At 38.3% G+C, this 11825-nt stretch overlaps 1 protein-coding gene across 2 annotated transcripts; it reads right to left on the bottom strand.

Annotated features, from left to right (window-relative positions):
* Positions 1 to 149: 149 nt before the first annotated feature.
* Positions 150 to 6386, bottom strand: mmadhca (metabolism of cobalamin associated Da). 2 transcript variants are annotated; one of them, XM_041978512.1, is made up of 8 exons: positions 6345 to 6386; positions 5779 to 5828; positions 3141 to 3282; positions 2551 to 2768; positions 2366 to 2471; positions 2156 to 2277; positions 867 to 953; positions 150 to 777 (listed from the first exon to the last, which is right to left on the bottom strand). In XM_041978512.1, exons 2-8 carry the CDS (start codon positions 5788 to 5790, stop codon positions 550 to 552), a joined length of 915 nt encoding a protein of 304 aa, XP_041834446.1. In that variant the 5' UTR covers positions 5791 to 5828; positions 6345 to 6386; the 3' UTR covers positions 150 to 549. The 2 variants fall into 2 exon arrangements, with proteins under 2 accessions (XP_041834446.1, XP_041834447.1); XM_041978513.1 differs by lacking the exon at positions 6345 to 6386 and adding an exon at positions 6155 to 6327.
* Positions 6387 to 11825: the final 5439 nt, after the last annotated feature.

Genomic DNA, 11825 nt, shown 5'->3' with positions numbered 1-11825 from the left:
TGCATGACTGCTACACAGTGAGGTTTGCTTTTGTTGGCTGCATCACCAAGTATGATGAATCTGAGCACTTCAAGAGGCCACTATCATTTCCTCTGAAACACAAAGCCACTACAGCCTGATAAGAAATCACTTTATTTGCACTGTGGCGCTTCATCGGAAATGCTGTTTATTTCTTTACATTCAGTGCAACAGACTCAAAAGAAAAAACAAAATCAAGACTGTACATGTGGTTATGAAAAGTGACCTGATATCATTCCAGATAAAATCTTGTGTTTTTTTGCCCATTTTTTCCCTGTGAGTTAGAACCTTTAAGTGTTTCCTTTTCATAAATACATATAAACCTCTATAACATTAACAATTTCTGCAGATTCATTGCAACAGGAACCTGACACTTGATGTGCATTTGTCAATGGGTGTCAACTCCTCTGACAGTCTTCACACTCGGCTGATACAAGCCAACCAACCATATATCAAGCATCTTCAAACCACAATTAGAGCCACTGTGTTCGGATTTCCTCTTATAGAATAATATATATAAATATAAAAAGCCTATTCCTCTTCATCAAATACATTTGATAGTCCTTGTAGTCTGGCGATAGCAGCACTGTTGGTGGGTGCATTGGTGAAAACGGTCCCTACAAATAAAGGCGTTCCTCTAAGGATGTGGCGAATGACGGTGCAGGAGCCTGACACCTCGATGTGAAAACCCAGATGTGCCAGATGTGTCAGCTCCTCCTCTGTCTGCAGCACGGTTTGACTTGACGGAGATGCAAAGAACTGTTGGAGGAAAAGTGAAGACATTTATGAACCGTCTGTATACTGTGATAGCAGGTAATTTGCACATGAAATATCATCCAACAACTCACAGCTGTTCCTGTTGTTGGGTCGATGAAGTCGGCCCAGTACCCCGCCGTCCACAGAGCGAAACACATCTCCTTTGCACCGCTCACAAACTGCAGCGAGTAAGAAACTGAGTCAGAAGATGCTTCAACTTTGATAAACTTTGAGAAAAGCTGCAAAAGTTCTGTAGGGCGTCTTTACGACTCATTTCTATTTTGTTTAAATTTGCAAATGAGGTATTATATAGCCAGAAGTGGACTAATTTGCATACTGAACACTAGGGCTGCAACTAATGACTATTCTGATGGTCGATTAGTCATCAACTATTAAAACGACTAGTCGACCAATCAGATTATGTATCTCATAATTAATAAATGGATCTTATTTCACTTTCAGGTTTGAAATCTTGAATGAGGTTGTTATATAAGTCCGACATGCCTCCTCTTTAAATGTTCAAGCATTGCAGATGTACTTCTGTGGTACACAAGGTCCGCTTTACAAATCTCACATGTTTTTAATTTATTTTATAAGTTTAACGTGAAGTTATCCTAGACTTTTACATCCTCTGCTGCCGTTTTGCTCCCTGGTTGGTCGCCATATTTTTCCCCTGGCGGACTTTAGTGCGCATGTGCAACTCTCAGCAGAGATAGGAAAAGAAGAAGATGTCTCACTCTGTAGTTTTTCTTTTGTTTTTTTGCCGACAATAGTCGACGGGTAAATTCATTGTCAACTATTTTATTGTCAACAACATCAACTAATCGTTGCAGCCCTACTGAACACAGCATTAAGCTGGGTTCAATGTTCTTGTTGCATTTTATTGACAAACCACAGAGGTGATTTTGTAAATCTCCACTAACCACAAACCAGAAAATGCCACCAACAACCTGAAAATACCATATTTTCAGAATGAAATGTTCTTTAAATCAGGTTATGAATGAGACATTAAAAAAAACAATTCTGTAAAAACTTTAAAAACACAGGCAGCAGCATAACTGGATTTTTTTGTGTGTGTAAATGCAGTAGAAGTGGAAAACTTTGACACATAATATGAGAAAAACTCAATTGCCATCTGTTTTTTTTTTTTTTCTTTTCTTGAGGGAGGGGGTTAAATTTTTCTATAAATCAGGTTATGAATGAGATGTAAAAAAAATCCTTAAATTAAAACTTTAAAACACAGAGACTGGAAAGTGCTGCTAAGGTGGGGATCAGTGTGCATCTTTTTTCCACTAGTCTAAAAGAAAAAATGTGAAGAAAAATCAGGATTTTGTCTCGTCATGTCTCGCCTTAACCATGAATTATAAATCAGTGGACTCACCTTATGATGCAGCAGGTCCTTGTCCTGCTCTGGAGTTTCGTCCTCCCACCGGTTGCTCCTCTGTGTTACCGTGACGACTGTGATGGAGGCAGTGGGCGCTGAAGGGAACATCAGCTCCAATTCTGATAAACAAATTTTTGTTAAAAGGAAACTTTTGATTATTTTTTCTTTGACTTCATGTCAGGAAAATGCTGGGTAATTTTCTGTTACCTTTCTTTAAAAGCTCAGGGCAGGAACTTATGGAGCAGTCTGTGTCTGTCTGACTAAAGTACTGCTCAGCTTTGTGGACTCTGGTGGATATTGGACCCAACTTTCCCTGTTAGACAAAACACATTTTACCATGACTTAAGTGCCATGTGTGTAATAGTCTGATTAGAGACTGCTGGAAAACGTACGTGGAACTCATTAACGAACTGGGCCAGTATGAACTGGTGTCTCTCTGAGCTGTTTGGAGTAGTGAGTACATCAGGAACCACCATGTGGACTGGAGCCCTTTTCTGGTTCTCCGTGCCTTCCAGGTGGCAGTCAAAGCCAACATTACCCGGTAACTGGAAGCGCTGGTCCTGAGGTCCGAATGGACCCATGCTCTCATCCGGCCATACTGTCCTTGGGCCTGGAGGGAGGAGATGGAACACGGTGGAATATTCTGCTATTTTAATACCCACTCCAGCGGAGTTAGGAGAAGGAAGGAGACCAATGTTACTGTTAAAAAAATTGAGAGTTGTGTTTAGTCTGCTTAAATCTACAGAAAAATGTAAAATTTTTTAGCTTTAACTTGGATGTGACAGCTTTTATTAACTAGACGAGTCAAATTCTGATCAGCACGGATTTATGAAGACAAACTGTTTTTCCTGCATTGCTGTCCTCTGCAGAAACTCCAATTACTCCATAAACAAGCAAAAACAAACAAACAAGAAGCTAAAACGTGAATGATGAACTCCCATCAGACCTACATGAAAACAACCTTCATTTGATGACGACTAACCTGAGTCTGTGGGCGAGACAGCGATGTAAGGCTCGTCTGAGCTCGCAGCAGAGAAGGTTCTGGTTCGGCCGACCCGGAGAGAAACCAAAGCATGGCGGCCGGCGGCCTGAGACAGGACCAACCTGCTTCGACCACACAGCACCTAGAAGAACGAGACCATCTGTTAATAGAAACCTCTGACATGGAAATGAATCAGACCTGCTTGACTGGTATTAAATTAACATCTATGGCTTCAGAAAATATAACTTGTTCATATAACTCATGTACTGGAAATCAAAGAGGCTAAAGGCCACTGTGTAATAAATAATATGGTATAAAGATATGAAACCCTTGACACCATATAAAATGTGACTTCATTTAACTTTCACAAAGACAAAATATGAATCGTTGTGAAGATTAATTAAAAATAAAAATATAGCTGATTATGAATTTGATGTCAACGCATTTCCAAAAAGTTGGAAATGGAGGTGAATTTTAGAAAAGTTCTGTGATGCAAAAACAAAAAAAGGCTAAATAAAAACCACTGGAACATCAGCTAATTAGCAGGCTTCTTCCATGTGAAGCAGAGTTTTCCTTTCTGCTTCGGACAGCAGCGTTAAAACTGTCGCCTGCATTAACCTCGTGGAACCTTTAAATGTGGAAATTGCATCATTGGAAAAATGAAATCTTTCAGGATTTTAATCTGACTGAAACATCAGATGAGACATTTCAGTGATTGCAGTATCACATGTTGCTCCCAAGTACTTTACAACTTATTGTGCTGGACGTCACTGAGAAGGACGGAGGACGACTTGATGGTATAAGAAAATGGCTGCAGTGGGCAACGTGGTTCATACAACTGAAGGCAAAGTGTCCCGAACTCAATGATGAAGGATATTCTTCTTTTTGTGTAATTTTGAAGATTTTTTCATGTTTGGGATGGTATATTGTGGGGGCGGCATGGATCACTGGGTAGAGTGCCAGTTCGATCCCGGCCCAGAGAGCTAGCGTCGAGGTGTCCCTGAGCAAGACACCAAACCCCTAATTGCTCCTGACGGGTCGTGGTTGAGCGCCTCGCATGGCAGCTTCTGCAATCAGTGTGTGAATATGTGACTGTGACGTACATTTACCATATGAAAGTTGAGTATAGATGTATTAGTGTTTTTTCTCCCCTTTAGTATTATCATTTTCTTAGTATTTCTTTAATTTATTTATTTTTCCTTCATTTTCTTTTATTTTCTCCCTTGACATTATTAAGAATGTTGTCATTTCCTTGTCTTTAAACCTTGTAGATTGGTGTTTTCTGGCTCATTTGTGACACTGACTAAATAACACTAACCGTGATGAAGACATAGTCGGACCTAACATGTTGGTACTTTTAATTTTCGCCATGTAAAAATCAAGGCTTTAAATATTTTTTAAACCAACCTTATGAAATGCTTTTGCAGGCCACCAACTCTTAAGACAAGCACAAGTTGTTTTTTGGGGGGTTTTTTAAGCAAGAATTGGTTTTAATTAGATCACAATGAATTGATCGTGTCTGTAAAGTAACTGACATGACTTTGTTGTGAATTTGCACGATAGAAATAAAGCTCAACAGAATTTAATTGATACCCTGCATCAAGCTGGAAAAAGGTAAACACACCTGAAGTATCAATACAAGCACCGTAGCGACCCAGAAGCGTTTCCAAAGCCGCTGATTTCTAAATTTTTAACATCTTTAAACTAAGTTTATCACCATCCCTTCAGGTTTACAGCTAACTGCAGCATAACAAGACTGGCTGACCATCCTTACATGTAGGCAGAGAAGCACACTAGCTCACCTTGGTCTACAAAGCTCTTCTTGGGCTTGTTTCATCATACGGAGTCACTCTTGTGATTTTTACAATTTAACTCTCATTACGTGCACACCAAGCTCGGGAAAACATTTAGTTTTCGGGGCCCATCAGCATGTAATAGACTACTGGGTTTTATATGTCTGGTTGAATAAAGGCTGCGAGGGGGATTTAAAAAATGTTTTTTAATCACTATGTGGCCCCTGGCTTAAAGATGAAAATAAATAAATAAATTAAATAAAAGCATTTGGTGCTCTATGAGATTAACAATATATTCAGTTAAATTTTGCTTTATTTATGTAACCCCAATTCACAACAATGTTATCTCAAGGCACTTCACAGACATAATCAGTTCAAGCCAGTTCATTGTGATCCAACTAAAACAAATCCACATTAGTCGTTTTTTTAAATCACTGTGTTCATACGAACCAATTCCTTAAAAAAAAAAAAATTAATAAAAAAGAAAGAAGAAATAGACAAGGAAAAAAACGTTCATTTCCATAAATAAAATAAACAAAGTCCACAGTTTCCCAACATTACAGGAAGCTGTAAAGTAAGACAGGTAAACATCATGGGAAGGAGTTGCTGCCATGGCTCTACTACATGTTTAGATGTGTTTATTCTTAACAATATATCTTTTCACTTTCAACATTTGTCGTTTATGGACTCTTTTTAAATAGGTATAAAGTTTTAGCGATGCGGAAGCCATTGCGTTAGTTTTATTTTACATTTCACATTATGTTCCCACTTCTTTCTGTCCATTTCACATACACGCCACTCCTGATAGCTAACCTTAGTTCGGGGGGGAAATATGTTTCACTTACGCTGCTGGTCATTGTAGTTCGTCTCCTTCGCCTTCCTTCAAACTTGTAATCTGTTGATTAAATAAACAGTAAATAAATAAATAAATACTGGAAAACCAAATATCTCAGGCAGCTTTTGAAATTAGCCTACGCGCTACAGACTAGCTCCAGCATGTTAACCAGCGCAAACTAGTTACAGAAGCGGACATGATGTAATAATTTCGTGTATTTTTCAAAAAGCAGAAAAGAGAGAAAATACCCCCGCTTTCTCAGACATGTTTATTGTAGACACTTCTAACTAATACAACAGACTCAAAATGTGACACGTTAAAAAAAATGAATAAACTAAACAAGTAGCTAGGTTGCTAACAAAACAGCTAGCATTAGCAGCTACTACCATTAGCTGAGGTTAGCTGTCAGATGATTTGGTTTAACCTTTCCCTTTTCAAACAGCGATAAATTGTCGCAATTTTTATGTTAACTTAATTCAGGAAAGCAGACAACATGCGCCACAAACGTGTGTATATTTTCAGGACAGTGCAGACATAAATTTGATAAAAGGATTTACATAAAACCAGTCAACTTACACGTCCTTTCACACAACAACTACGGGAAGTGACGAGGGACAAATCAGTCCAGCTTAGTTTGCGTAAAATTGTTGGAAATCAAATATGAATCACAAAAGAATAGAAAAATATGTTAAACAATCACTATCTTTCACAAAAGCGAAGATTTCTTTAATAATAATAATAATAATAATAATAAAAACATTACTTGTGTAATACAACGTAGTGTTTTAGCCAAATCGGACTTATTGTGTTGAAATCAGGGAAAGTATTTATAATACTTAGACAACTCTTTATTTTACAAAAAAGAGCTTTAAGAATCGTTTGCAGAAGGAATCACAGAGATCCATAAATTCATTATTAATTCAGTTGTGACTAATTATGTACAAAGCACATACGAAAACATTGCCATCGCATATTCAGAAAACTTTAGAAAAAAGAAGAGATTAAATATAACTTAAAAGGAAAAAGATGAACCAGTTTTTAGAACTGAGATAACAGAATGATGTATCTCTGTAAAAATAAGTTGTTCATGGAACAATCTGGACAAAGATGAAATTAAATAAATATACTTTAATAATAGTAAACTCCCAGAGGGAAAGATGCTATAGAAGCTAAATTAAATAATATTTTTGTACAAAGATAAAATCACCTGTTAAATAAATACATTCTAATGGTTTTCTGCTTTGTTGTGATGGATTAAAATGAAGGGTGCCTTGGCAGGTAGATGTGAGATGATATAATGGCTTCATTTTATTTTACATTTATTTTACATACGTTTGAGTTTTTTTTTCGTTAGTTTTTTCTTTGCATTTTTTTTTTAGCTAATTTTTGTATATTTGTATGAACTGTTATGTAAAAAAGGAACACTTGATATAAGATTTTTCTTTCTGCTCCCTTGTCATTCTTGTATATAAATCATATTTTGTTTCTTTTTGTGTTTTGTCTCAAGAATGAATTAAATAAAAACTGAACTGAACTCCTTCTTGACACTAAATGACATGTGATACTAGTTATGAAGAGCTTTAAAAATTTTTTAATTGTCCCTCTGAATCTCTTTCAGACTACATGCTTAACTAATAAAAAATCCATTCAAACCATTGCTTTTCCAAAACTCACCACAAGATGGCAGCAAACCAATGTTTAATAGAGCAAAGTTAGACTTGTCCAGCTTTGTCTTGTGATCTGGTAATGAGCAAGCTATGATGTAGTTATGCTTGTTTAAAACCACATTATCTTTACTGCACTGCAGTGCTCATAATAATGATATTTTCTCAATGCACTGTTGATTTTTAAGGATTTCTGTGATGATTATGTTTATCTATTAACATCCAATCCTTTAAGAGCAATACAAAAAAAACCAAAAGTGTCTTAAATGTATGTTAAGTCTTTTGAAGTCACACTACAGAATTTTGGCTGATTTTTCCCAGTTAGCTGCCCCCTAATGACGGCTAATTCAGCATTTGTCTTGCATCCTGTTTCTTCTCTGAACTCTCTTCAGCCAGTAAAAGTCAGTCCAATGTGGACTCTTAGCTCTTGATCTGTCTCTTTCTTTTGCTCCCTTCCTCTAATAATGTCATCTTGTGTTTCTTTCATGACTCAGTAATGGTACATGTTCAAAACAACCAATATGTTAACATGTAAAGGTTTTTCAGCCTTGGGATGCTGCAGGACAACAATGGCTTTAGGTATGTACATAATGAATATCAGTGTTCCATCAAAACAAGTCAGAACCAGGTCATAAAGTTAAATTGTTCTGCTTTAAACTTCACCTTGGCCTTATCTGCAAATGATATCTATAGTGAAAGACTCAGCTCTTCCCAGGTGGCTATATTCCCCTCTTGATCGATAAAGTTTATAAACTAGAAGGAAAGAATTGTTCTGACAAAAACACTGTTCTTTCCTGTCAGGGGAACCGAAGGACAAGGACAGCTAGTATTTGCTAACGTAGACACATCCCTTTTAGCTGACTTGGACAAGCTGATTGACACTTTCTCTGAGTTGACAGGATATGCAGAGGGAGTTTTCCCTGAGACCATTAAGCATCACACACTGTGGGCAGCTGCAACAATGCTGCAAGTGTGTGTCAGTGTGTGTGGTGATGAGGCACAAGGAACTGTGCAGAACTCTGCTGTCAGTGTTCCTCCCCACTGATCATTTATAAAAACGTCCATCCTGGATGGGAGCCCCTGTGGGATGCACACAAACACACATACACACTCTGTAAGAGGCTAGCTGATGCATTCTTCACCTCAGGCTCTCCACAATGTTCTAATTTTGAGGTGAGGACTGATGAAGGAAAGGCCGATCAGGACTGTTGACTGTTTATTGACTTTGGTGTTGAGATTACATTAAGCTCCATTGTTATTCAAGTTGCAGCTATCTCATATTAAAGGTGATAGCTACAACTTTTTAATAAAAAAAATAAAATTTTCAAAAATAATACATCAAAATAATGTCTAGTGGGGTTTCTGAATAAAATTATTGATTTGAATGAAAAAATATATTATAGGATATATATATATATAATTGTTTTATAAATTTTGACGGGTCCAAAATAAATAAATATTTACATTTGGTTGCAATGTCAACGTCTACACTAAAGGATTCTAAACCAATAGCATTAGTAGGCTGATGTCACGTGAGGCAGCGCTCCAGAGTTGCCAGGTATCTACCCGTTACATTTCTCAATTAAAGTGGACCAAAAACAAAGCAGGATGAGGGTGAACATCAGTCACGCATTTGAGTGTTGGTGCCTGTTGAAGGAAGAAAAGAGGCTTAAAAGTCACGTGGACTTACCTTGTCGACAGGTAAGTAATACGTTTTGCTAATGCTAATGCTAATTAATGGTCAGCCTTACTGTAACATTTGTAATGCTCATTAATGGTCAGCCTTACTGTAAACTGGCAGAGGCATGTTGCAGCATGTTTGTCCAGGTTCGTTTGTGGTGAGTTTTTTCTTCTTGCAGTTGTTTTCATTTCAAGCTGCTGCTTAGTAAATACGGTTGGCTTTAGCTCATCCATACTGATTTTTGGCTTACCTGGCAACTAGTACAATCTAAAGTTGGAACGAGAGCGAACAAGTTTGAGTGCAACACCTACTGGTGGGGAGTAGTTAAAGTTGTAGCTTTCGCCTTTAACCCATTGATTGTTTTAGTGTCCACAAGGCCCCAATGTACAATTTTAAATCAAATCAAATCAAATCAAATTTTATTTATAAAGCGCTTTTCATGCAAAGGCAACACAAAGTGCTTTACATAGTAGAAATGAATGCATATTAAAATGAAAAAAAAGAAAATCACAGAACAAAAACAATAAGCCCTTTACACACCCAGTTATGTGACAGATTAAACTCCTCCCACCCCCCCCGCCCCCCCCCCTTCAACCATCCACACACACACACACACACACACACACACACACAAACTCTTAATATCTGTCTTTGGCTTGGCGCTGCTGTGAGGAAACGGCATTTTTGGGGACCCATTTACACCAGGAGCCAGTCAAGCCATGTTTGCAGAGGGCAGACCAAGCAGGCTTGACTCCCAGAGTTTAGGATCCCCATAAAGAAACACTGGAGTTAAAAATGTTAAAAATGTTAAAACAGTTAAAACAACGATAAAATAGGGAAAGAGTTAAGAAGCTATAATAAAATATTATAAAATAAAATAGATAAATGAGACAGATAAGATAAGATAAGGTGAGATAAATAACAGAAAATGAATAAAGTCAAATCAAAAGGCTAAACTAAAAAGGAAGGTCTTGAGCCTCTTCTTAAAAACATCAACAGTCTCTGCAGCCCTGAGGCTCTCTGGCAGGCTGTTCCACAGTTGAGGACCAAAATGATGAAACGAGGCCTCACCGTGTGTTTTAGATCTAACTTTGGGAATAGTTAAAAGGCCGGTACCAGAGGACCTCAGGGTCCGCGAGGGCTCATAATTTGAAAACAAGTCAGATAAATAAGAAGGCCCAAGACCATTACGACATTTATAAACAAGTAAGAGAACCTTAAAATCAATCCTGAAGCGCACGGGGAGCCAATGCAGCGATTTTAAAACCGGTGTAATGTGTTCCCGCCCCCCGGTCCTCGTCAGAACTCGTGCTGCCGAGTTTTGCAGTAACTGTAAACTAGAAATAGACTTTTTGGGAAGACCAGAGAGCAGGGCATTACAATAATCTAGCCTGCTGGAAATAAAAGCATGCATTAGCACCTCCGTGCTGGCAAGAGAGAGAAATGGGCGAACTCTGGCGATGTTTTTAAGATGATAAAAGCCTGTCTTTGTGACATTTCTGATGTGTGAAATAAAATTCAGCTCAGAGTCGAAAAGGACACCCAGATTTCTCACACACTGAGAGGGTTTGAAGTTTTTCAGTCTGCAGGAAATTATCTCTCTCTTGTCTTCAGGACCGATGACTAAAACCTCAGTCTTGTCCTGGTTGAGCTGCAAGAAATTCACTGCCATCCATGACTTTATGTCTAGAATACAGTTTAAAAGGGTGTTAACTGGCTCTAGGTCATCAGGAGACACGGCGATGTAAAGCTGTGTATCATCAGCATAGCTGTGAAAGTCAATGCCGTGTCTCCTGATGACGTCCCCAAGTGGCAACATGTAAAGATTAAAAAGTATTGGGCCTAAAATTGAGCCTTGGGGAACCCCACATTTTATGTCATAGATTCCTGAAGAGCATGTATCCATACTCACCAAGAACTTTCGATCAGCCAGATAGGAGTAAAACCAGTTAAGAACAGTACCTGAGAGGCCCACCAGACTTCTCAGTCTGTCTAATAAAATCTGGTGGTCCACTGTATCAAAAGCAGCACTAAGATCAAGTAGCACCAGGACATTAAGTTTCTGAGAGTCCAAATTACGTCTAAGGTCACTGACAATCTTTAAAAGGGCCGTCTCGGTACTGTGACAAAGACATTAACACAAACTTAATGGTGCAACCTAGACCCAACAACACTGATTGGGTCTTTCAATATCATACACCATCAGTCAGGTAGCCCAGCCAGGCAACCCGGTCCCTTTTGATCCACAGCCATCTTAATGCCTTCGGTGATGTTCCTGATGACTCCCTTGCCATCTCTAGCAGCCTGAGTGCCCAGCAGGGTGATTGGAAATCATCAGCAGATGACCTTGCTACATACTGTGCTGTAACCATGCTTCATCATTATCAAATTTCTCCTTTGATTCCCGCTTCCCACCCATCCTCAGCAATATGCCAGCCAAGGAGACTTAAGTCCTTTTTCCACCAAGTGTCCAGCTTAGGACCAGATGGTGTGATATGGTAAACCCTGATCTCTCAGTCACTAAGATTGGGATCCAAACTAAAGAGTTGGAAAAAGTAGGATCTCTCAGACATTCTGGCACCTCTCCCAGTTTTTGCCTCTAGAAATGTACAATTTGCAAAGTTGTTTTTCAAACCTTTGCAACAAGGTTTGTTTCTGTGAATTTTCATAACCAGGTAAATGTCATTAAGCCTGCTTACATGACCATAAAAA

Source organism: Melanotaenia boesemani, chromosome 24, assembly GCF_017639745.1.
Source record: "Melanotaenia boesemani isolate fMelBoe1 chromosome 24, fMelBoe1.pri, whole genome shotgun sequence".
In the NCBI taxonomy this organism is placed as follows: domain Eukaryota; kingdom Metazoa; phylum Chordata; class Actinopteri; order Atheriniformes; family Melanotaeniidae; genus Melanotaenia; species Melanotaenia boesemani.
Note: the sequence above shows the minus strand (reverse complement) of the source record. Positions and strands in the feature narration are given on the sequence as shown.

Excerpts from the sequence above, each read along its gene's own strand:
- mmadhca (XM_041978512.1), bottom strand. Across the intron at positions 2,472-2,550 it reads AGTTCGTTAATGAGTTCCAC|GGAAAGTTGGGTCCAATATC; the intron begins GTACGTTTTCCA and ends TTTGTCTAACAG. Across the intron at positions 778-866 it reads ACCCAACAACAGGAACAGCT|TTCTTTGCATCTCCGTCAAG; the intron begins GTGAGTTGTTGG and ends TTCCTCCAACAG.